The sequence below is a fragment of the Vespa mandarinia genome, chromosome 8, assembly GCF_050613455.1.
Source record: "Vespa mandarinia isolate Hongniang chromosome 8, ASM5061345v1, whole genome shotgun sequence".
NCBI lineage: Eukaryota > Metazoa > Arthropoda > Insecta > Hymenoptera > Vespidae > Vespa > Vespa mandarinia.
The window spans coordinates 7,012,554-7,038,927 of NC_140817.1; the positions used below are offsets into that span (position 1 = coordinate 7,012,554).

Here is a 26,374-nt window from a genome sequence, read left to right on the forward strand (position 1 = left end):
CATTTCTATTTCAAAGATACAATCGGAAACAACAACAAAAATTAATAATACTTTATTAAAATTAACGTATTTTTATGCAACCACGTGAAAATACGTATATATTAAACATATGAAAAAAAAAAAAACGAAAGAGCGTAAAAATAGCTTTTTTGTTGTTCTTTGTTTCTTTTTACCTCATCATTATACTCCTATATTTCATTGTATGAAATTACATTTATGCTTTCAATTAATAACGCAAGAACGTGTTCTTTGTTATTCCACGATTATAAAATTTTTATATAAATCTAAGATACTTTTACTTTTCTAGAAAATATAAAAAAGACGGCAGGATAATAAGAACGACGACAAAGATTCTGCTGTATTTTGTACCGGCGTATTAATATAATAAAAAAGGAACTAATTGTTTATAAAAATTTTTTATCCATCGTTTCTAATTCTTGAAGATCTTCTTTAGGGATGTCCACATCTCCATAACCCCAAACATGACTACCATCACCAGATTTATTTGCCCTTCGCCGTATCATTTCTGGCGAGACATATTTCCGATCATAAGCCCAACCAATACGAGCGAAAGCATCGATGAATCCAGTCGTTATATTGAAAGAATAATCACCAAGTTCTCCGGTCTTGTAATCCCATGGAAAAACATGATGGTAATTGTGCCAGCCTTCTCCAAGCGCTGCTATGGAAACCGCTATATTTTCGACTGGTGAGATATTCCTATAATTATATCTCTCATTTAATATCATTCTACGACATTGTGAAAGATTCATTTAAAGAAATTGTCTGACTAACTGACTTACTTATCGTAAGGTTTCTGACCCCACATGTGTGCGACACTATTAACGAAGAAAGCTATATTGAGCGTTACGCAAAATCGGAAATTAAAACTAACCCAGAAAGATGTCCAGAATGTTTCAGACCAAAGGTAATAAGGTACCGCGACCGGTAATCCAATGGTCAAAAGAGCAAATAGAGGTATGTAAAATCTATAAAATTAAAAAAAGTTTTAAATAAATAAATATATATATATATATATATATATATATATATATACATCAACAACATACAAATATATTATCTTATTGCTTAACGAGTCTTAACGAAACGAAAATATCGATTTGTTTTCATTTTAACTATATATAATTCATCAAGAATAATATTTATATGAAATATATTATTTATATTTCTTCTTTAAATGCTTTCTTTGTTTTCCTACAAGCTCACCTTTTTTGCCACATCACTATCGGATCGGCCTCAAGATCACTCATATCAACGACTTTGCGTTTAGCCACAACGTCTGGGTGAGGTGTTATAAAAAGCCATCCTACATGAGCGAAGAAAAAACCTCTTTTTGCGTTATGTGGATCGGCATCGGTCTCGCTATATTTGTGGTGCACCCTATGGTCCAATGCCCACGCGTAAACGTGCTTCTATAATTGAAATTGATATTATAATTATTCTATCGGTATATAGATTATTAATTTTCTTATAACTTTAATATAGGAATATAATAAAAATAATAATCTTAAAATATTTATATATATATATATGTGTGTGTGTGTGTGTGTGTGTGTGTATGTGTGTTTGTATATATATATAAATAATATATATACATACTTGACCAGTTATCGTGAAAAGGAAGACTAGAATTAATCGCAATGGCCACTTCGCTTTGTACGCCCTGTGAGACCATAATCTGTGAGCTCCCGCTGTTATGCCAAAACCGGAAGTGTATATCACTATGAAAGCTATGAAAAAAAAAGTTTTCATGGTTAAATTTAATCACAATATAATATGAAAGAAGAATTTCATTTAATAAAATTTCGTAAGCGTTTTTTCTCCTTAGTTATAATTTTGTCATCATCCACATTATAAAATCTTACATATCTTACATATTAAATCTTTTAAGAAATATCTCGATACGTAATAGGAATTAATTTAGAGAATTCGAGGCTATAATATGTTGACAGTTTAACGACAAGATAATCGAACGAAATAAAGCTCTATGATTCATTTTATCATTTTTCCTTATCGCCCTTACTCTTGATATCAACCTCTCGTTAACTATTACGTTTGCTATCACTAACTTATAATATACCAAAAATAATATTATATATATTTTCTTTTTTATTTTCTCTTTACTTTTTTTTTAGTTTAGTTTCCTTCTTAATATCTACAATATTTTTCGAAGTATAAGATTCTTTGATAGTTAATAATGGACAAAGTAACTTTAATAATGAGTTGTATAAACGGATAAAACTTACCCCACAAAGACGTCACAAATTTCGCCTGTGTGAACATGAGGTAGAATCCATAAAGACAACCTCCATGGATGAATATTTGCGCAGAAAGATCCAACCATTTAATTTGTGGAACGTACTGAATCCGGTCACTCAAAGAAGAATCCTCTGATAGAGACGTTCGATCTATCTTGACTTCTTTAATCCTCGACTCCTCCATTTTTTTCATCGAAGAAGGATCAACTTCTTCATAAGCAGCTTTTTCATTGACGGCACACCTCATAGTTAGTACTCTTTCCTTATCAGGGCACATACCCAACAATTCTCTCTTTCTCTCCTCTCTCTCTCTCTCTTTCTCTCCTCTCTCTCTCTCTCTTTCTCTCCTCTCTCTCTCTCACTCTTTCTCTCTCTCTTTCTCTCTTTATTTTACTTCTTTTTATCTTCCTTCTATCTACCACGTTTCTCTCTTTTTATGTACTCGCAAAGTTTCTTTCTTATCAATTTATTTTCTTGAATTTCGAATTTATTAGAAGTACATGTGTACACGTCACTTCTAAGTGTACACGTATATACGTACAGATACTCTCTCTGTTTCTCTCTCTCTCTCTCTCTCTCTCTCTCTCTCTCTCTCTCTCTCTCTCCTTTTTAATTTCTTTTTTAATGTATGATCGAAATAACGTTGCATGCGTTTTGCATCTTCGTCATCTTTCTCTACCTCCCTCGCGAAGATGGCGATTTAATTCAAGTCTTTGATCGATGATCCATCGAAGTTAATTGTTTTCCAGATAGATCAAATACTCTGAAAAGAAAATAAAAGAAAATAAAAGTACTTCGATATTGTCGGACTATATACTTTAGTATGTACTTATGTATGTGACACTCTCGAAAGTTAAATCATCGATTGTTTTCTTGATTGATCATAATGTACTTATTTCTTTTTTTTGAACTTTCATAAAAATCTAAAATTATAATCGTACTAGGAATAAAATCCAAATCAGGTATAATAACGTCCTCGAGAGTTTTACCTGAGAATATTTCTAATTTTTTCTTTTATTTTATTTTGTTTTACTCTTTTTTCCCACCTAACTTTCACATTCATACCAGTCGTAAAGTTTGTATATTTAATCGAGTATTTTTCTTTCCTCATATATGATCCTAATAATATAAAATCATATTGTATAATCGTATAAGATGAGTCATTTAAATGGAAACACCTGTATATTACGTGCTATTTATCAATAATATGATAAACAAGATAAGATATCACTAGTAAAAGATAATTCTAAGAAAAAGTATATCTACCGGTATATTTACTTTTACAAAATTATAATTTTTCATTAAAAAGTACTAACATAAATTTATACGAATAATGAAATAATCAATGATAGAACTCAACATTATATAATAAATATCATATTAATAATATCAAAGATGGAAAGAGAAGACCCGTAGATATATATATATATATATACTAATAATATTTTGTTTGCCCGATATTTCGAGAAATATTACATACATTATACATTAAAAGAGACTGATCCGTTTATCTCACACAACTCCAAAACAAATGTATTATATTATACATATATATGTATATATACATATGAAGTACCGTTATACAATATAATCGTGAATACGAAAGTGGAATTACAAACGTCGGCTATTATTTAATATTTCTATTATCAACTAATTAAACAGACACTTGAAGAAAGAATGGTGATAAATCGATTTTTTACATCTCCCCCTCTCTCTCTCTCTCTCTCTCTATATATATATATATATATATATATATATATATATATATATATATCTATTTCTCTCTCTCTCTCTCTCTCTCTCTTTTTTCTTTCTATGTATGTCATACACACGCACATTATCTCCAACGACATGTGTTTAGAAACACAGAGCAACATCAGTTGAATGAGATATTGATTATCGTAAAAATAATAAAAAAAAAGCACATTAAATAATATGTAATTGTTTCAATGATTAACAATCAGAATTCTAATAAATATTTCATTATTAATAATTTCAGAAATTTTTTAAATTTTAATTTTAATTAAATTAACTCTTTATAGTGCCCTCTAACTTCAAAGTCACGTATCTAAGTATATATATATATATATCTTTATTTTTTTATCTTATTTCATTTTATCACTATAAAATTATTTGTTAGTTCACGTACAATGTTTATCATATTGTTTTAAATCGAAATTATACTGAATATTGTATAACATTATATTATAATATATATATATATATATATATATATATATATATATACAGGGTGTTCAAAAAAAAAAATATATATATATATACAGGGTGTTAAAAATTATTATCTCGAAAAAACAGTATTTTTGAGAAAAAATTGTTTAGATAAGAGTTATCTCATCCCACTGGGAAATATTACAGTATTTATTGTTTTTTTATCTAACGAAAGATTTCAAAGTCATTTCAAGGTTAATTTTTTTTTTTTATAGAAACTTACATTTTTCATAACGGCAACATTTACTACATAGAAAGAAAAAAAAATAGGTAACTTCTTTCCAAAATATTTTTTCATCTTAAGCCCGAAAAAATTGAATTACAGAGGATTAAATTTTTCGTCGTAGTGAAAAATTAATGTCTGTTTGTTATTGTTTTTTTTTATTATATATAGTTGTTATTATTATTTAAAAGTAAAACAAAGTGATAAGTAAGATGAAAATTTTTCTATGGAATAGTCTCTCAATGATTTTTGTCGTATCTACGAAGAGAACGATTCAATGATTTATCTAAGGAGTAATCAATGTTAGAGTGCGAGTTACAACCATTGACGATGAATTTCAATTATTGAGTGCGAGTTTCAATCATTGACGATCAGTTTCAATCGCCGATCTTGATTGAAACTCACACATTGACGAATTACTCCATAGACATGCCGTGAATCCTTAGTGGACTATTTCGTAAATACACTCGATTAATCATAGAATTATTTTATTCGTAGGTAAATCATGAATCATTGAACATTTCGTAGATACTTTGTAAATCCGTAGAATCATCTATACTCCTCGCTTATCATTCTAATTAATTTTTAAATATATCAATAAGATAACAATAAATAAATAAATAAATATGTGTGTATATATATATATGTGTACACGTAATGGATTTAATAATTAACTTATAATTAAATAAACATTTCATTAAGATTGACAAAGATATAATTCAATCGCATTTAATCTTTAATCGTTAATTGAATTATATATAACCCATCGATATTGATCAAAGGCAATTGTAAGTTGTGTTCAAGGATAGAAGAAAATCAATTCGCGATATTGCAAAGGTATCTATTACAAATTTTCCAGAACACATTAATAACATTTGATCGTCGTATTCTTCCTTTCTCTTTTTTTATTTTTTTTTCCCCTTTTTTCTTTTTTTTCTATCTTCTCCTCAAATACGAAATGAAAGTATAACGGTTTAACGATTCAACGGGAGTTAATCATCATTATTATCGCATACCAACCAACGTCGATAATATTGATGCGCGCGAGGAAAGTTACGAAAGAGCACTGGCACTTTGCGATAGAGCCAATCGAGCCTAGACTTCGCATTAACAGGCGCCTACGATCCTACGAAGGGAAAGCTTAAATTGACTCTTCACAACTTATCCAATGTATCGTTCAAACAAAAGGCAAGTCCTTTTCTCTAGATCAATCAAAGATACGACGAGGTTAGTTTTATAACTTGGCCATAAAAAAAAAAAAAAACAAGAGAAAAAAAGAACATATATAAACTATAAAATACGCTTTATTAAGATGACATAAATTTCGGCGATGATAATCTTGTTTACGTGTACGAATAAAATAGAACATTTCGTTAATTAGTTAAAACGACTGTGGAGTTGAAAAAAAAAAGAAAAAAAAACGAAAGAAAGACAAATTTTATCAATGATTATCATACCTAATGTAACCGCTATAATAAAATAAAGTCCATAAAATAATTCATATTAATAATAATTATAATTTATTTTGTTTCATTGTTTCTAATTGCATAAATTGCACGTATAACATTCGCATAATCAACGTAAATCCTATAACGAAGATTGACGATTATACTAATTATTCATTCCTCTCGAATGAAATTGTAAAAACGCGAAATAATAATTTATAACTAATTCATAGACTTTTAATAATTGGTCGTACATAAAATTCTAATCGCTGTGATTCCGATCTCTTTTTATTAATTAATCTCTATAATGCTTTACTTATTATTCTGTACGATTTTACGAGCAGACAATATTGATTTATATCGTTCTTTCTTTTTCCTTTTTTTTAATTTTCTATCACGATTTAAATCATATAAGTTATTTATATATTTATGCTTCATATCTATTATTACCAGTCGTTATTATGTATTGTTTATTCGTATTGTGTACAATCGAAATAAAACTAAAAAAAATAACAGTTGTTTTTTTTCCATGGAAACTAGTCAACTTTGTTAACATACAACACGAAATAAAATACAGAAAAAAAACGTAAAAAAAATAACGTGAGAAATGATTAATCGCGAACATACGTATAATCAATTAAAATTATTCATCATTTTTCGATCCAATTGTTTGTAATTTCAAAACAATCGATAACATAAAAAGAAAGTTAAACAAATCTTGTCCCAGCTCTTGACTTTTACAAGCATAATGGTGTTGATTTGTTATGATATTTGATATTTATGCTTTTGTAAATACATTGTGTCCTTCATGCATTTGATACATATACAAATCAAAACAAAATACAAGTAAGTACATGATGTGATACATAAAGAATGTACATATCTATATTAATGCATGACCTCCTTCGTGACTAATCACTTGTACTTATTATATAACTATACTAAAAAATATTTCTTTTCTATTTTTCTTTTTAACAATAGGAGAATCTTTTTAAAACATAAAAACTTTGATATTCTTCTCAAACTCGATTTGAAATTACGTAAATCACTTTTTCTTCATCTTATACATAATAATATAATATAGTATAAATATGAAATAATAATAATATTGTCTCGACAAAAATTAAAAATACATAAATTATGTATTTTTTTATTAAAAATACATACAATTTGATCGAATAAAGCTGTCTTTTAGGTATAATAATATAATATTAGTAAAACTTGCAAGTCGGACGATAATACGTTACTTAAAATAATATATATATACATATACATATTATCTCTCCTTATAAAAATTCAAGATTCTATAAGAATATACAAATAATCAAATAAAACAAATTTTATCGACGAAATATATATATATATATATATATATATATATATATATCTAACATGTTCTATGTAAAAGAAAATAACAAATAATACGTTAAATATTATCGCATGTTACTTTGGCGGTCTTATCGCCTAAGATATTGTATTTATGTATCGTCTACGATGTATAGTGTAACCTATGAACGTTGTACGCGCGTTACTATTTTGTGAAAAACTAAAAGCAGAAAAAAGACAGAGAAGGAATAAAAGAAAGGAAGATAGAAAAAAAAATAATCGATATTTGCGAACCAACGATAATAATCACAGAATACAGTCGCGTGTGCTCAGCTCTTTTTCTTAACAGGCCTTACTCTTATTGATCCGAACAAAAGCGATTCTTTTTGAACGCGCGCACGATCTCTCTTTCATATCCATTTGTAGCGTATAAATATATGTGTACATGTGTGTGCGTGTATATAACTAGTTTTTATTTACAACTTATTTGACTATTGCAAAACTCGATCGCGTTGAACTTCTGCATTTTGAGAAATATGGCCGAATATATTGTATTAATCTATCAAAGATAATGATGCAAAATTCAAAGGCAAGCATAAATAAGTAAGTAAATGTATAATAATAAATACATATGAATTAGATATACATATACATGAATATATATAATATAAGTAATACATATACGTGCCTCAAAATTCTTTTTTCATCAGTATAGAAAAAGTGTATCGACTTATAGTTATTTCGATTAAAATTAAATGAGAAGTAGATTCCCCCTCCCTTTTCCTCTCCCTCCTCCCTCGCACTCTCTCTTTCTTTCTTTTTTTCTTGATTGAATTTGTTAGAACGAACGTTCATAGCGCCGATACAGACAAACGGTGACGTAACGTTGTTCTAACATGCACGATGCGTTAACGCAAACGAGCAGTGCTAAATACACGTTGAGTTCGCATATCGTTTTTTCGAAATTTAACTTCATCTAGTATTGTGAACATGAATCTTCCAGATATTTATATCCTTTTCATTAAAATTATACGAATATTTTCCACAAATAAACCATGAAAGTTCTTTTTAATTATATTAATTTGAAGTTTAATATCAATATCGTAGACGTTTAACCATTCGACAGGACAAAATAGGCAATTACGTCGACGTAGCGTCGCTTGCGGTGAAATGACGACATTGCACATTCAATATATATATATATATATATATAAGTAAATAAATACTTATGTATTTACGTTCTTCGCAACTCACGTTTGATGAACCATGCGTCATTTATCCCCTTTTATCCTCTGAATGTCTCCATCGATCTGTAAATCGACGTTTCTCTTCGTTACTATCGCGCACGAGGATTAAATAATAATAAAAAGAAAAATACCTTTACAAAGGAAAAAGAAAAAAAAAAACAAAGTAACCTTGTGACTGCATAACCAGTGTCCACATAGGACTTCATAATATGAAAATATCTCGCAATCGTTACTTATGAATCATGTATCTATTTATTATTCTTTACGCGCATCTTTATGTTTTATATATGTCTTCTTCGAATATCGTTTGATTTCTTAAATTTCTGATACGTTTAAATGATCGTAGACTTTTCATTTCCATTTTCAAAATACTCGACACATTTCCTTTCATTTAGTTTATTATGAATCTTTAAGCAATTTGTATTCATTCGTATTAATCGATTCTTGCTTCTAATTACACTTTTTCTATTCTTTATCTCTCTTCTTTATCAATAGACTTACGATCGAGTGTGTATAAACATAGTTACCAATTATAATCACGAAAGTCTATTGTTCCGAAATTACCGATCTCCTCGGCCTTCGAACGTGTAATTGAATTTTCGCGGAAATTTACTGCCGCCAATCGGAATTCTGTTTACTAATCTCGTTAGCTGTTGTTTTTGATTGAACGAAAGCGTACTTACGAAACGTCTCGCTCGATACTAAATCAATATTTTCAAAGTAACATACTGCATTTTAATTACTCATTTCTGAAGAATAATTTTCTTGTTGTTTACAAAATACACGATTAATGATATTAAAAAATAGAAATAGAAAAAGAAAAGAAATAGCAATAATTTTCTGACATAGATAAATTATTCTTTTTTTTTTCATACGTTTTTTATAGACCTTCACCCTGTGCTTCCAAAGATGTTGAAAGATTAATTTCGGCTTGGCATGAAAACAAATTTATTATGGATAAGAAGTCTCTAAAATAGTGTAATACTCCATTGAATCTCTTATCGATTTCTCGATGTTTTCTAATATCGCGTCTAAATATCCGGTTAGCGTGTAATGATTAATTAAAAATGAAACTCTGACGAAAGTCTGACGATAATCGTTAGACGCTTTTTTCAATCGACCGTATTCGATACGGGGATCAAGAATTTCATTAAATTAAGTTAAAACATTGCGATGCCGGAAATCTAAATATAATCAACGGCATCTCAAGGAAATTTATTTGCGTTGTGCGTTCGACGACAAGGAAAATAACAAAATAAAAAAGTAAAAAGACAAAAAAGAAAAGAAAAATAAATTTTCTCATTGAATAAAAGGTTTAGGAATCGAATAGGAGTAACTAATAGGGAACTTATTCTATATATCTTAATTCCAATTCTGTCGCATGGCCTTTAATCAATGTTTATTGTTAGTAATTTATAGTTCACGGTCAAATGTATCGCTCAGCGTTTCATTTCATCCGCCTTTGTAATATCCTCTAACAAATAAGTAAGATGCAGGAAACAAGCATAAGAGATAACAAGAATTTACGAGGAGGGGGAAAGAGAAAGAGAGAGAGAGAGAGAGAGAGAGAGAATAAACTCGAAAGAACACGAACGACAATAAACGACAAGCTGTGATTAAATATCGCAACTTGTGTTTAAAACTATATCAATGAAGTAGCAGTTATTCTTAGCAAGGATACAAAAAACATTGGCTTTTAAAAATGTCTCAAGACTCAGTGTATAGTATTTAAAAACGTTTTTGTATTTTTTATTTTTACGTCTCGCTAATTACACGTGAGATATACACACACATAAGATAGAGATATATGAGAAAGGATCTCTAAAAAGAAATTTTCGATTTTATATATCTATATACACATACACACATATATATAAATAATACAAATATGACATCATACGTGTCTGGACAAAAAAAAAAAAAGAAAAAGAAAAGAAAGAAAGCAAGTGCGCAGTGTATAAATCTTATGACTCCGTGTCTACTCGAACCCACGCCCGTTTAGTATTACGTCATTTACACGGCAAGAAGAGAGACACTCGTGTTCACTCTATTACACTACTACCTAGAAGTAGTAGTAAAAATACGTCTTACGGTCATCTTACGTTAGATGTTTATAAAGAGGTAGAGAGAGAGAGAGAGAGAGAGAGAGAGAGAGAGAGAGAGAGAGAGGGAGGGAGAGAGAGAGAAAGATAGAGAAACATACTAACATATACATATGTACAAGAAGAAAATACACACATGTACAAGGAATTCGGCTCTCCAAGGCCCTTCGTCTCTAAAGAAAGATAAGACCATACGTGAAATATTGCAAAAGGTGTTCATTACTTCATAAATTTGTTCGCTCTTTTTTTCCATTACTCTCTCTCTCTCTCTCTCTCTCTCTCTCTCTCTCTCTCTATCTCTCTCTCTCTCTCTCTCTCTCTCTCTTTCTCTCTCTTTCTCTGTCTATCATTATCTTTACCTTTATTTTTTATTTATTGTTACGTCGAAAAAATAGCTTTTACGATTTCTATAAATTAATACAGAGAATTAATGTTTTTATTAATGGTGACATAATATGTAGAAAATAGAAAGAAAGATATAAACTGTTGCATAAACAATAACATACAAATGCATTACGAAACACATAGAAATAATTTACTATTCACCAGTTTCACTGGTTAAAGATTACGCTTAGCTCTCTCTCGCTCTCTCTCTCGCTCTCTCTCTCTCTCTCTCTCTCTCTCTCTCTCAACGTTTCATAACGAATTATGCAAATCAAAAAAAAGCTAATTAATCAATCGATAAAATTATCACGAATTTGAATTTCTATACGTGTAAATTATATAAAAATATGTTAATTGAACATTCGTCTAACATTATTAAACCGATCATCTGCTCGTGAATCGGTTGTATATAGTTTAAGATTCCTCGTCGAATACATTCGAGTCAGGTTGCATAAACGGAATAAAAATTAAGTTCAAATGAAATTTACAAATGTGATCACAATCATAGTACTAAATAGAAAAGAAAAAGAATATAACTATTTGCATGGTACATATAGAAATATTAATTAAACGTATTTGAAAACAAATTAATATTGATCCAACAAAATTATTAGAAACCAGATAGTCTTCCTTCCGAAGGCCCTACGAAAAAAAAAAAAAGAAAGAAAAACACCAGAAATAGATATCTAATTGCTAACATATCAATTCCTACAAATATCGTAAATATCGTTTAGTATCGTAAAAACATACGCAGATACGAGAGATTGAATAGCTAAACCGTTAAAAAAATTTCTTTTACAATATTTTAGAACTATGTACAATATTATTGGAAGTCAAATGTCGTTGGATAAGATCAATCTATAAAAAACTTCATTGATCTGATTTAAAAGAGTGCACGTTATCGTGTAATAACATTTATAAACAAAACAGATCTTCGGTACATTAGAAGATATATAAGATATGTGAGATCGTGTAAACGTTCTCTAGGATCATTCGAAGAAAAAAAATTACATGTATCAATTCGACATTTTTTCCGTCGTATTCGTGTAAGCATAATTTTTTTTTCTGTTGATATAAATACAATCTGATATATATATATAAATATATATATTCAAAGAATTTACCGTTGAAATAAAGACAACGAAAATGATGACGATACAACACGTGGACGACATGTGAGACGAAATTCTAACGGTACCAGTTAAGGCAATATCACTCACCAAACAGGAAGATAATATATTAATCCATTTTCGAGTTGAGTATATACAAAATGGATATCTAATAAGAAAAATATATAAGATCGATGTTTGATATGTTATTATTACGAATACAAAGAAAGAAAAAAGACACGAGATATCCTTCCTCGTAATGATGTCACTCCGGATCGAAGCGAATAAAATTATCGATCGAGTTACCACATGTAACGACGACAGAAGGACGTTTGAACATAACGCGAAAAAAGGATAAATAAATGAAATAATAAATAACAATAGAGAAATAGTTTCGTAATATATAAAAGATCTTTACTACGTGAAAGCGATATTTGTTTCTTTCTTTCTTTCTTTCTTTCTTTTTTTTTCTCTCTATTTAACGTTACTGCGATTATGATATTTACGTTATGTTAACTTGCTTAATATTTTCCTACATCTACGCTCTTCTAATCCTTTTTCTCAGGACTTGAACAATCATCGATAAGAATCGATAAATCCTCCTACGAGTTGCTTCGTCTTCAAAACTTCACTTATCGATGATTAGGACACTTTTCTTCTTTTTTTTATTCTTTCTATCTCTGTTTGTCTTTCTCTTTCTAACTATCTATCTGTCTATCTCTCCTATCTCTCTCTTTTTTTTTCTCTATACGCACGAACACTTGCACATAGATCCGAACGCCCGTTGGATGAACAAACGACTGGCTAACGCGTGCGGTGCTGTTCAATCATTTGCGCGCGCGCTCTTTTCGAGGCTTTTAAAGACACGCATGCGCTTTAACGTACACACAAGATTACCGGTGAAAGAGATAAAATTGATAAGAGAGATTTTGACTCTAAGTTTACTACTCGACAGAACGTATATTAAAATATTTTCTCTCCTTCATACATTCCTATAATTTTTTCTCATCCTTCTTATATTAACTTCGCAATTTCATAAAATCTCGTAATAACTGAATTTCTTCATTCGTTGTAATTACCAATCAGGAATCTCGGACGATACTATGTTGACTTCCTTTCACTTTGCTTTAAAGAAAGATACTTGCTAAAAGACTTGAATAAAAAGATCTGCTTCGCTTAATTGTCTTCGTCCGATCTAACAAGAAAATATATAATATTATTTTTCTTATTATCACGGATACGAGATACATCTCATGTTAAAAATATTTCACATGTTTCATCATTTTAAATAAATCAAATAGAAAATGTGATCACGTTTGAAACGATTTTCAATTGATTACAGATCGAAATCATGTTTTATTTTTACACCACGATATAAATTATACTTGTTAGCAAGATTAGGAACGATTGATGTGCTAAATCCAAAGATATTTTTATCGTATTCACGCATAGCGATTGTATTAGTGGGAAATCTGAAATGACGAGGAATTTCAATTAAATTATTTGCGTCGTCATCAAATAATTGCATCGTCTTAGTCATAGAATCATTCTTGTTGAAAATGTTTTTCAGTAAAAAAAAAAAATGAATAAATAAATAAAAGATTATGTATGTTAATAATACAAATTTATCAAGACTGTCCTCCAAATATTAATTTAAATACCCGTGCTATTGAATACCATCTGATGTAGATAATTTACAATCTTACATACACACGCACACACACACACACATACACATTTTGACTAAATTGAATGCTTCATATATGATACATATATTATATATGCACTTGTAGTGATTATCCGTCGAATAATGTTAATCAATAATATTCTATATCTATAAATTATAATTATACGTAAAATACAATTGAAATATATTATATAATAATTATACTTTCTTTAATACGTGATAGCACTTTTATCATTGATCATGAGAAAATTACAAAAAAAAAAAATAGGCAAGAATCTATGAACACGTAACGATTATATCAGTTGAGCCATGAATCAATGATTTAATATTATTCGGGTATATAAAAGTAATCAAAGAGCGAGAATATTGTAATATATTAATAAATTAATTAAAACTATTATATAAGATGAAATCTAATAGAAATATTTAATTATGCTTACCATTACACAATTAATTATAATAAAAGAATATTTTGATAAAATTTAAATCTAAAAACGATCGATGCTATGACTATTCGCCTTTTTCTTCGTTAAAACTTCACTGGTTGGATGAGTGTATAACTTTTATGTTGGTATTACTGTGGAATGGGAAGTGGGAACATCCAAATCCGGCTTGACGATATACGGTAGTTTTGCTAAACGAAGGGCTCCTTCCAAGAAAGTAATATATCTATATAATATGAAACGCAGAAAATATTTCCGTATTTGAATTTACAGTATTTATGTACATACGGTTCAATAACGACAAACGGTACGTATGTGAACGTTCAACTTACTGTTTATATATAACCTTTTAGCTTGTAGTATGTCATTAATTTAATATCATACGATTTTATAGATATTTACGCAATTTCTCATGATATATATCGTATTATATTATTATTAGTCGTTCTTGCCTTTAGTTAAATGCAATAAATATATACATATGTATTGGCAATATCTTTCCAGCTGTAATATGAATAAACCTCTTATTGCACGAGATATATATATGTATATATATATATATATATATACATATATATATATATGTGTGTATACACATGGATATACAATCTTATATTAACTTATGCATTTTTATCTCTTACAATATATATTTTAATAGATGCATTTAAAAGAAGGTTAACATAATTATCTTATATTTTAGATAAGGGGAATAATCTTTGATCTGTAGATCATTACTAATGAGACGGAATGTTTGTAAGAGATTGGTCGAGCATTCAAACGTGGAATGAATGAGGAAGAGTTATTGACACGGTCAGCTGCAGAGCGTGATAGAATATTCAGCTGCTATGACCGTGGCAGAGAACATGGAGCCCAAATTGATGCATGGGAAGATCCTGGTTATGAAGTTTATCATACTACAGATAGATATGGATTTATACAGTATGTATTTTGTGAAGATAAATTTAAATATATCATTTATCATCTAATGTCTTGCTTGTGTACAGCGATAAGCGATTACCACGAAGGTTAGGTGCAAATGAAATAAGACTTGATCAAATAGAAATACAAAGATTGAAAAAATGGGAGAAGATGACAAAACAATGGGAGAGTTCATCAACTAAGGAGAAATTACGTCGTAGAATATATAAAGGTATTCCAAATAGATTTAGAGGTCAAGTATGGACTTTATTACTAGGAATAAAAACTCTAAAGGAAGAACAAGCAGGCAAGTATGAAGAAATGCTTAAACTTGCACGTCATTGGTCCACTGAAATTCGGCAAATTGATGCTGATGTTGCTAGACAATATAGGGATCATATCAATTATAGGTATGTAATAGTATAAATATTTTTTTATTTACATTATTTAAGTTCTAGATAATAAGCAAAACTTTTCTGCAGGGAGAGATATAGCATAAAACAACGGTCTATGTTCTATGTATTAGCTGCTTATAGTATGTACAACATGGAAGTCGGTTATTGTCAAGGAATGTCAGTTTTGGCTGGATTACTTTTACTGTATATGGATGAAGAAGATGCATTTTGGGGTTTGTCTGTATTACTTGCCGATAAAAAATATAGTATGCACGGTAAGTATATCTTGTAATGACAATTATTAATTATGCTTGAGCTTTTTTTATAATTAATATAACACAGCATGTATTTGATGCATGTATTAAAGAGTATAAGCATTTTTGATTTCTAGGATTTTATGTTGATGGTTTTCCTAAACTAAATCGCTTCATCGAACATCACGATAAAATAATGAATAAATTTCTACCAAAACTAAAACGAAAACTTGATAAGTGTGGTTGCGATTCTATATTATATGCATTGAAATGGTTCTTTGTTGTTTTCCAAGAACGAGTAAGCACTGTGTATATTGCATTTTAGAAAAATATTAATGTACATCTAAGTAAAATTCCCTATATTGCCTTGTAGACGCCTGTTAGCCTTGGTCTGCGTATTTGGGATATATTTTTACTGGATGGAGACCGCATTTTACCTGCAATGGCATATACTATTATGAAAATGCATAAACGTAATTTAATGCCGATGGAAAGTCTTGATGAATTTTGTAATTATTTGCAAATTAAATTGGAACAAGACTTTGGATTTAATGATGATACCGTAATTAATACCATGGAACGTTGCATGGAAGAACTAAAACGTGCCAAATTAGAATATCCAGGTCCTCCCTTACCACATGAATTACCACAGTATCCAGTTGGTACATTTAAAGAACCCTCTTTCACTAGCAAGGTATTATAATGCGAATTAAATAAAATATCTTTAATGTAAAAATAACTATATTAAATGATTATAATATTACGCTTATACAGGTTGGACGACGTAGTGAAGAGTTCAGTGAAGCACAACATATGATGCGCGAGTCGGTAGTACAACGAAGGGATATGGCTCTCGTCGAGGAAGGCAGAGAAAGTACAACGCCAGTTGATCCAAGTAGTGGTGGCCTTGGTGGTAAGTTTGAATCTAGTGACAATACCACACACAATAGCAGAGATATTACTATTTGTCGGCCCATATATGAGGGTGATACAGATGAGAAGAGTGACACTGAAATTGATTCAGCAATTGATATTATACTTATATATAATACTAGATTATAAAACAGATTTTAAAAATCTGGGTTAAAGTTAGATATAAAGAAAAAGTCGATTATAATATTGAAATATATTTTGAAAAAAAATCATTGTAACTTCTGTAATAAATGTAAATATATTTTTTACTTTCATAATACTTCTGGTCATATATGTATTAATTAAAGTTATAACAATCAATTGATAGAATCATAAAAGAACTATCTGCAGTGATGACATTAGGAACACCTTTGCACAGACAGCGAATCGTCAAAATACTAATACAAGCAATAAATTGTGAATGTATGTGCAGGGAGCAAATTCTCATTTGATCCAAGTCTTGACGATGGTGCGTCTCCCAATGGCTCACATCGGTCTTTGGCTGACACATCTGTTACCTCCACAGCTGATCTTTCTGTATTTAGTTCCGCGACACGGTCTCAAGCATTAGACAATAGTCTTGATACTCAAAGCAATCTTTCTAATGGTAGTTCTGGTAGTGGTGGTTTGCTTACACCAAGGGCAACGCCCCATCATCCAAGTCCAGATATTGTACGAATCTATGTACCATATACTTCACCTTCCGCAACTTCGTACAAGGACGATCTTCCTCGCACCCTTCCTCGGTCTTTAGAAACAAATAGAATCCGCATACGTGTTGATCCCGATCAAACTCCTATAGTAGAACACCTTAAGCCACTTTCTTTAGATAGTCCAGAGTTTGAACTAGATCTAAAATAAATAACGAATAGAAATTATGTAACAAGCACTATAAATAGTATTACTACAATCGAAAATAATGAAATTAGATGTATGTTGTATATATCTAATAAAAAAGATATATATATATATATATATATATATATATATATATATATATATATATATCTATATATATATATAATATGTATAGAAGGATGATAATCAGAAACAAAAATATCATCGATAATATCGATATATTTATAATGTGAAAATAATTGCAAAGCTAATTATAATATTACATGGTACATCTAATCAATTTATCAATTAAAAAAGTTTAATTAAAACTTAGTTTTAAAATTAATTAATCTTCATTGAGAATGACAAGAGACAATGAAGTATGAATATGAAGCAATGAAAAATTAATATATAATTACTACGTTCCTAGCACTATGAAAATGATATTCCTTGCTTTATTGGCATTCAGAATTTTCATTTCATTTGCATTCCAAATATTATATTGTTCACAACATTCAGTTGAGTACTATTGATAATAATCAGAAAGATAATATGCAGAAAGCAGCTAACAAGTTAAAAACAAGTAATTAATAGAAAAAACGTTTGTGTAACTTAATTATAGTAGATCAAATATTATTTATTTATTTGCATCTAGTAACTTTAAGTAAGAAAGTATGCTGCTGTAACAATGATTATAATAGAAAGAAATGTACCATTAATTTATTTTTAATGCTTAAATTTAGTAATTTTATCACCTTAATGTATCATACAACATATTTTGCTTTAAACAATGCAAAAGCACCAAGCATTGCAGTAGCAGTCTTTTTTTTTTTACAGACTTAAAATTGATAAACACTTAATTTATCTTTAATTCCATGAAATCTATTGTTTTATATATCTCATATTTATATTTTAATGCTAGATCTGAAATTTTTATCTACCTTTTTTATTTTTAAGTTAGGATAATGTTATGAAGTGGTTAATATATTCATGGATAAAATCCTGTTTTAAATTAAGTATTATACTGCCGTAGGATTATTAAAATTTGATTACATCTAAGTTTTTCTTTTCAATTATTCATACACTATAAGAAGTATACTTTTGTAAATAAATAGTATCCTTAAAGATATGTGAAAGTCGTTAAATACAATGAACAAGTTGCATCAAATCTTCACTAAAGAATGTGAGTAATGGACAGTTTAGTATTATATTTCTTCTATACTATTTAGACATGAAATGATATACTTGCTGTTGTGAGTGTTGAACTAAGATATACACTTCTATTTTTAGTTTATAAACATTCCAATACATGAACAGATCTTATAACAATTAGTTGTTATATTTAATAGCATAAGTAAAATTTGTTGATCAAATATTAAATGTTTATCGTGTTGTATAAATCTGGATAATTCAATGCCATAAAATTATATGACAATGCATTCGCAGATATATCTCTTATAAAACAAGCTCATATATAAAAAATAAAAATTGTAATCAAAGAATTAGAAAATGCAGATTCTCATATTATAAAATATGCAAATTCATATATTTTTAAGAAACAAGAACTGTACAAGTTGTATATTATAATATCAAGTATTAGGTAAAGTAAAAGATCATTGGACATTATAATTTTTGAAATACATGTATAAACTATTACAAATACCATAAAAATTGTATTAATTGTGCAAATTTAATATATTTAAAAAAGATAATAAAATGACCAATGATCTTCTATTTTTATTTGATGTATTTCCAATCAATACGACTTATTTAATTGTTTAGAGTGCAAAATGCAAAATCTTCAATAACTTATAGTGAAAAATTATAATGCCATCAGTAAATATGACATTCCTAAAACAGAACTTAAAAAGAAAGAACAGAACTTAAAAACCAAACGATATTAAATTAAATTATGACGAATGTAATTTTTTTATATCAACAACAGTTAAAATCGATAAATTGCATAAAAATCATAAGTGGACCAGATATTTAAAGCATATGGCACTTAAAAATTGCACAATTCTTCAAAAAATATGTTATCTAAAGTAATTTTTTTAATATCAGCTGTTATATGTGTATTATATAATATTTTACAATGCTTACAATTTTCAAATTAGCAACATTTTAAGTACAGTTGCATTTATATTTTTCATGTAACAAAAGGTCAAACATAATACTTCTTAACATTAATTATACTCAAAAACATTAAGAAGATTTAAAGAATAAATATATATCTTTACAATATAAGATAATTACTACATACAGTAATATTAATGTCAAAATAGTATTGTTGAAGGATTGACGAAAAAACAAGTGGTGTATCTTAGTTGTTATTGTGAATAAAATATATTTTTTGATTTATTTATTTTATTACTTGAGCATAGCAAAATATTATGTAGGGAATTAACCTTTATATAACCATTGAAAACAAATTAAATATTTATAAATATAGTTCTTTTTTTTCTTTTTATTAAAATATTTCAACATCAACATTGTATAGTATAGAATAATTTTGGTAATATTCACTTTCAATTATTAAATACTAATTAGAAACTAAGTACATATAATATATTATTAATAAATGCATTCTGTTCATTATTCACATTCATATTGCAGCTTTAGTAGGTAAATTACAGTTCAAACTTACTACCTGGAAAAATATATGTATAATGTATAAGGTTATAGTTCAAGTCAATATTTTTTTTATACATGTGTCAAATGCAAAACTTAGCATAAACTTTCATGTATAATAAATTATTATTAGAAATGTAGGAAAATATGTACACACAATCTAATGATGCAATACTCATGTGTCTGTAAATGATTAATGCCTGACAAATCTCATTGTAAATTGACAAAACGCCCAAATAATAAAGACGCTGAAATAAAATAAATTTTGACTTTTTTAAAACTTTGAGCAAATAATTTTTCTTTGAAATAAAGAAGACAAAAATAATGGAGCACTTGGAAAAGATAGTAAATAAAATGGAATTTTTTGATAAAGGAATATTAAACATTATAATTTAATTTTATATTAACAAAACTTCAAGTCATTTAAGCAATGTTTCCGACTACAGTTTAATTTATATAAGCTCATCATCAATGCATATTCATGTTCTCATTAAAGGTATATATCATATATATATATATATTATATATATATATTACATATATAGTTTGAACATATGATCCAAAGTTTTTAGTATATATTTTATACTGTAATACATATTGAAATAGTAAAAACTATCTATATCTTCATTATACAATATTATAAAGTACCTTATAAATTAGATGAACACCATAATGTAACACATATGTGATTTAGGATTGATTTTTATTGGATTTTACTTTGCCGATAAAAATTATCTCTATAAATAGGTATTGCTTTTTCATTCATAATTACTTGAGGATCTGTATAGTAGCGCCATAAAAGACTGCTGCCTCTTTTCAATTGATTGATACTTGATAAATGAGACCAGCAATCCAACCAACTATTATAAATTGGCATATTTGGAGGAAGACCAGCAACCAACCTTATAAAAATAAAAAAACTTAGATTAATTTATATTTGATATAATATATATTATCATTAACTTACCCGCAGTTATTTACTGCCATGCAATGAGATACTACCAAAAATGGATATGTAACGGTTGTTGCAAAAAACTAAAAATTATTTAATTATATAAATCTTTATACCTAAATAATGATTATTATATTCATATTTATATTTACTTTCATAGTGGAAGCTGTATAAGTTTTTAATTCTTGATCACGAATAACATATTTATTGATGACATAAGTTGATGAACTGACAAGAACTAATACTGCAGCATTTGCAATTAGGCGTGGTACTAATCCTGCATAATATCCTGTAATTCCATTCTCCTTGTATACTTCTATAAACGATCTAATCAATCCACTAAAACATAAAATAATATTTTAGGTTTTACATAAAATAACATTTATATATGTTAGAATTAATATTTATATAACCAACTTATATTTCATTTCACCACCTACAAATTGGGCCATCATTCTTAACATTATTACATCTAATGGATGGCTTACTATGATTCCCACCATTCTACTAAGTAAATCCCGTATAAGTTCATGTATACATTTAGTACGCCTGTAATATTGATATAGATTTATTAAATTATAATTATAATTACATATATGCGAAGAATCTGTTGTTTTCCTAAAGCATTCTAGCTTTACCTTTCTGGTTCTAATAATTCTTCATCGTCAATATTTTGATCAGGTTCACCACTAAACGAAATGCATTCAGAAGTTTTCTCAAATGCTACTGCACTGATAGTATATGCACAAAGTTTGGGTACAAGTCCCCGATAACATCCACTAAATCCATCAACATTTTTTATATACCTAACTGAAATAGTTACAATATACAAAATTATTTAACAAAGTTAATAAAAATTTTTTATTTCTATAATATTTTAAACTTGCCATATTGAAAAACATTAGGTAAAGCTAATGCTGATTTTCCAAACAACGTCACTGTTGGACGTGGTGAAATAGGTTCATGACCAATCTGAAATTTATTAAAAGATATACAGCTTTTATCTTTTCAATGCATATATAATTTTTGAATATATATAATACATACCTGTATCAAAACCTTTGCATATTCGATTGGATGGGATATTGTATTTATAAACATACGAATAGCTATATTAGACCATACAGGTTCTTCTCTTTGTGAAATCATAATTAACTTCACGAGTTTTACTTCACTATATTATTTTTTCTGGAAATATATATATTCCGTAAAAATGAAAATAAAAAATGAGATTATGAAGCGCTTAATAAAATATACGCACGATAATATAAGATATTTATTAGATAGAATAATTTATTAAATTTCTTTTTCTTAATCTCGTAGTTTTCAATAATTAGGCTAACGGCATTTTTTTTAAAAAAGCTTAAAACACGAGCATAAGAAATTATTTTTTGTACTGTAACTATTATCGAAAGATAGTCAATAACATATCGTATTTAATCTTTAATCGAAAATATTTTTGCAAATAATAATTCGATAAATTTCATATTAGATATTGTCGAAAACCAACAGAATATAAGTTCCATGTTCTCTACGATTCTGTTATTAAAAAATAGCAAAATCACCGATCATATTCAGAATTTATTCACTTGAACTTTACCATAAACGTAGTACACGAATAGATCAGAGGGGCTACCACTCCTACACCATCTTATTAGTCAGGTATACCAAAATTATACATGTGAAAGTAAAAGATAGTATTCATAGGCACGTCTTTTGAAAACGTCTTAATAAAAACATAACTGAGGTATGTACAATCGTGTTATAAATATTAAGTTCAAAACGTTAATTCTTATTTAATCTTTGATTACATCAAATAAACGATAAATATTCGTCGATTCGTTTAAACAAATGTTGCCAACTGTAAAAGAAATATATGTTTATAAATCATCGTTACTTGGATTGTTTTGATCAATGTAACTCTTTTACTTTTGAGATTTTATAGTTCATTAATCAACGTATTACGGTCAAGTTTACTAACTTCGTATTTTATATGACTTTAATCAATTTTAACTTTACTGTGACCAATCAAATTTAATAAAAGTTATTATTTAGAGAAGGCCAACACAGAAGAAAGAAAAACAGTTGTCTCTTCAATGTTGGTTAGTATTTCGATATATTACTTTAAATGATTATTAGAAAAAAAGATTGTTTTTATTGGTTTATTTCTAACTTTCGATCTGTCAAAATTTCATGATAATATAATTGGTCTTTTTTTTTGTGAAGCGATATAAAATGATTGTGAAATTAAATCTCTTAAGAATTGCACAAATTTTGCGTGAAACGAGCATCAGCATTCACCGATAACTTTTATTCCACTCGAACTAATTCACATGTTGAAGTCCGATCTAACATATGACGTTTATATTCGACCATTACATTTGACAAAGGCATAAATATTTTTAGGTCAGTTGCTGCAGTAAATATATTATTCCTTGCGGTACGATGGAATACTTTTGATTAGATTAATCGTAATGTGAGTCTTGAAATAAATTTAATTGTGTATTCAATAACATGGAATATTAATAATAACAATAATAATAACAATAATAATAATAATAACAATAATAACAACAATAATAGTAATAATAATAGTAATAATAATAATAATAATAATAATAATAATAATAATAATAATAATAATAATAATGATAATAATCACAAAATGAATTGTCATGTTTTTGTTAAGTCCGAATTAAATTGTAAATGTGTTATTTTCTGTTACTTATTTTTTGTAGGTGCATGGGTTATGTAAATATAATCATACATAATGCAGTCCCAGTTAGCAGCAACTCCTCGAAAATTACCTGTGTTTGTCTTCCCCTCAAGTATTACTTTTTATCTAGAAAATCAATCTACTCATAAGCAAGTTTTGACTTTATATAATCCATATGATTTCCCAGTAAAATTCAAAGGTATATCTTATTGAATTTCTTGCAAAAGAGTTATTTGAGATATAACATTATTTATAATATGATTTTTATAATATATTTTTAGTGCTTTGTACTGCTCCAAATAAGTACAAAGTTGTTGATCCCGAAGGAACAATAAAGGCAAAATGTTGCGTTGATATTGTTGTAAGGCATACAGCACTCTTAATTAGTAATTGCAATGTGACTGATAAATTCAGGATACAAATGCAAGAACATCCAAGTAAACAGGTAATAGTATTAGCAATATTGATCTTAATTCATTAAGGCATTTATAAATATTTGTCTTATATTTATATCACTTCAATATTTAAAGGCAACGGGTAAACGAGATGTTGAAGCTACATTGTTACCTGGAACCTCAGAAACTGCTGGAAGAGCAACTCCAGATCCAGAAATGTTTCAACAGCTTCCGATAAATGAAACTAGGCAACAACAGTCATATGCGCTTATAACTCAAAATAGAACAATTGATAGTGAGTATAAAATATTATAATTGAATATGGATTGTAAAGATAATTTAAAGGTATGGTTATTGAAAACAGCAGAATGTAGGTTTTGAAAAGTATTGCATTATCTATGTTCCACAACAATAATTTATAATTACAGACACTTCACTCAAGATACATAAAAACTTATTACAGTTGCAGTATGATTTATTTCATGGAGAAATTCAAGATAAAATTACAAATATGTTTCTGAGCTCAAATATGAAAAATGCCAATTGTATCATTGTGGATAAAGGTTAATATGTTAGTATTTGAATTTAGTTCCTGATTTATGAATACACTGCAACATGATGAAACTGATAATTAAAATTTTCATATACATGATTTTTATGAGAAGTTACAAAAAATGATGTACGTTTTATATGCATTATACATAGAAAGTTCTTATAAGAATAACAATAGAATGTAGATTCTTCTTCTGCCATATTTTTCAATCTGTTTTCTAAAAAAATACAATTATTACATTATTACAGGTTAATAGCTTTTTTTATGAACATAAACGATCTTTAATATTAACTAGATGTCTCGGCAATACTTTCTTTTTTTTTTAGAAAACTATGAATATACAAGTTCAAAGTACAGTTCTTATCATATATTTTATAATATAACTAATTGTCTGTAGCTTGTACATTTATATTTCGTTATATAATATATTAAATTACAGCAAATATAGAGATAAAGTGTAGTTTATATAATGTCAATATTACAATGGCGCGCGCGTGTGTGTGTGTGTGTGTAACAAAAAACCAATGTTATCAGAATTACAAAACAAATTACCTTTCAGGAGGAACAAACTATGTAGCACTTATCGCAGGAATTATTTGCATAGCTGGGCTACTCTTGCCTACAGAAGGAGAACGTAGCCACACAGTGCCTGATTACCTCCATCTTTCCATAAATTTTAAATTAATATTTTCATTCGTATTAGGTAAGTATAGTACTTATTATTTATAAATTATATAGTATATGTAATATACTATTTTGTTACAGGTATGGTAACAATTATAATCTTAAGGTTGTAATTTGTGGCTGGTTATATACAAAAAAAAAAGACTTTATACAATAAATAGGATTATGGGGTGAAAGCACAATTAATGCATATTTCTTTTTTATATTAGATGTCTTATCTTTCTTAAATGTATGCAGGTCTAGTTTACAAGTATTATGTAGCTAGCCTATTTTTTGAGCACTTCCAATATTTATGATATTTTATTTCCTTTCATTTTATATTTTTTTTTCGTTCATTACAATATTTCAATTTATATTTTTAATCAATGACATATAAACATTATGCATATATATGTGATATATCACCAATCCTTTTTTATGTATCAAAATCAAAAAAGCCTTAGATAGAATAATTTAGTTTTGCAGCTCAAGGATTCCTCTACGTGCTCTATCTATAATCATTTTAATAATTATACATTCAAAAAAATATGATCTCATATATAGATATGTAAATATCTTTCTATGTGCAGTAGGTTGCCATTTTAAATTCTTAATAAAAAGAATTATATGAAAATGTCAATAAAGATATCTTTGTATATTCTACAAAATAATAC

General features: G+C 28.0%; 4 protein-coding genes across 16 annotated transcripts; 2 read left to right on the forward strand and 2 right to left on the reverse strand.

Moving 5' to 3' along the window:
* Positions 1 to 10: 10 nt before the first annotated feature.
* Positions 11 to 13,151, reverse strand: LOC118446122 (acyl-CoA Delta-9 desaturase). Of its 3 annotated transcripts, XM_035876432.2 has the most exons (7): positions 12,851 to 13,151; positions 12,456 to 12,513; positions 2,268 to 3,042; positions 1,621 to 1,751; positions 1,228 to 1,433; positions 804 to 989; positions 11 to 720 (listed from the first exon to the last, which is right to left on the reverse strand). In XM_035876432.2, exons 3-7 carry the CDS (start codon positions 2,554 to 2,556, stop codon positions 405 to 407), a joined length of 1,128 nt encoding a protein of 375 aa, XP_035732325.2. In that variant the 5' UTR covers positions 2,557 to 3,042; positions 12,456 to 12,513; positions 12,851 to 13,151; the 3' UTR covers positions 11 to 404. The 3 variants fall into 3 exon arrangements, with proteins under 3 accessions (XP_035732325.2, XP_085514844.1, XP_085514843.1); XM_085658718.1 differs by lacking the exon at positions 12,456 to 12,513 and having other exon boundaries at positions 12,881 to 13,151; XM_085658717.1 differs by lacking the exon at positions 12,456 to 12,513.
* RN-tre (USP6 N-terminal like RN-tre) lies at positions 7,688 to 17,952 on the forward strand. 2 transcript variants are annotated; one of them, XM_035876241.2, is made up of 8 exons: positions 7,688 to 8,105; positions 15,175 to 15,413; positions 15,479 to 15,802; positions 15,875 to 16,062; positions 16,179 to 16,339; positions 16,415 to 16,735; positions 16,816 to 16,954; positions 17,387 to 17,952. In XM_035876241.2, the coding sequence occupies exons 2-8, from the start codon at positions 15,259 to 15,261 to the stop codon at positions 17,812 to 17,814; spliced, it is 1,716 nt and encodes a 571-aa protein (XP_035732134.1). In that variant the 5' UTR covers positions 7,688 to 8,105; positions 15,175 to 15,258; the 3' UTR covers positions 17,815 to 17,952. The 2 variants fall into 2 exon arrangements, with proteins under 2 accessions (XP_035732134.1, XP_035732126.1); XM_035876233.2 differs by lacking the exon at positions 7,688 to 8,105 and adding an exon at positions 14,574 to 14,781 and having other exon boundaries at positions 17,387 to 17,951.
* Positions 17,194 to 23,227, reverse strand: LOC118446166 (mitochondrial carrier homolog 2). Of its 3 annotated transcripts, none has more exons than XM_085658721.1 (9): positions 22,974 to 23,226; positions 22,421 to 22,561; positions 22,261 to 22,345; positions 22,012 to 22,183; positions 21,791 to 21,922; positions 21,526 to 21,712; positions 21,389 to 21,456; positions 21,194 to 21,323; positions 17,194 to 17,805 (listed from the first exon to the last, which is right to left on the reverse strand). In XM_085658721.1, exons 2-9 carry the CDS (start codon positions 22,520 to 22,522, stop codon positions 17,800 to 17,802), a joined length of 882 nt encoding a protein of 293 aa, XP_085514847.1. In that variant the 5' UTR covers positions 22,523 to 22,561; positions 22,974 to 23,226; the 3' UTR covers positions 17,194 to 17,799. The 3 variants fall into 3 exon arrangements, with proteins under 3 accessions (XP_085514847.1, XP_085514845.1, XP_085514846.1); XM_085658719.1 differs by having other exon boundaries at positions 21,070 to 21,323; XM_085658720.1 differs by lacking the exon at positions 17,194 to 17,805 and adding an exon at positions 20,305 to 20,440 and having other exon boundaries at positions 22,974 to 23,227.
* On the forward strand, positions 23,102 to 26,020 carry LOC118446171 (motile sperm domain-containing protein 1). Of its 8 annotated transcripts, XM_035876526.2 has the most exons (9): positions 23,102 to 23,120; positions 23,429 to 23,475; positions 23,780 to 23,849; positions 24,112 to 24,288; positions 24,371 to 24,534; positions 24,620 to 24,779; positions 24,913 to 25,047; positions 25,597 to 25,740; positions 25,803 to 26,018. In XM_035876526.2, the coding sequence occupies exons 4-9, from the start codon at positions 24,144 to 24,146 to the stop codon at positions 25,832 to 25,834; spliced, it is 780 nt and encodes a 259-aa protein (XP_035732419.1). In that variant the 5' UTR covers positions 23,102 to 23,120; positions 23,429 to 23,475; positions 23,780 to 23,849; positions 24,112 to 24,143; the 3' UTR covers positions 25,835 to 26,018. The 8 variants fall into 8 exon arrangements, with proteins under 8 accessions (XP_035732419.1, XP_085514851.1, XP_085514852.1 ...); XM_085658725.1 differs by lacking the exon at positions 23,102 to 23,120 and having other exon boundaries at positions 23,274 to 23,475; positions 23,780 to 23,813; positions 25,803 to 26,020; XM_085658723.1 differs by lacking the exon at positions 23,102 to 23,120 and having other exon boundaries at positions 23,275 to 23,475.
* The last annotated feature ends 354 nt before the right edge of the window (positions 26,021 to 26,374 follow it).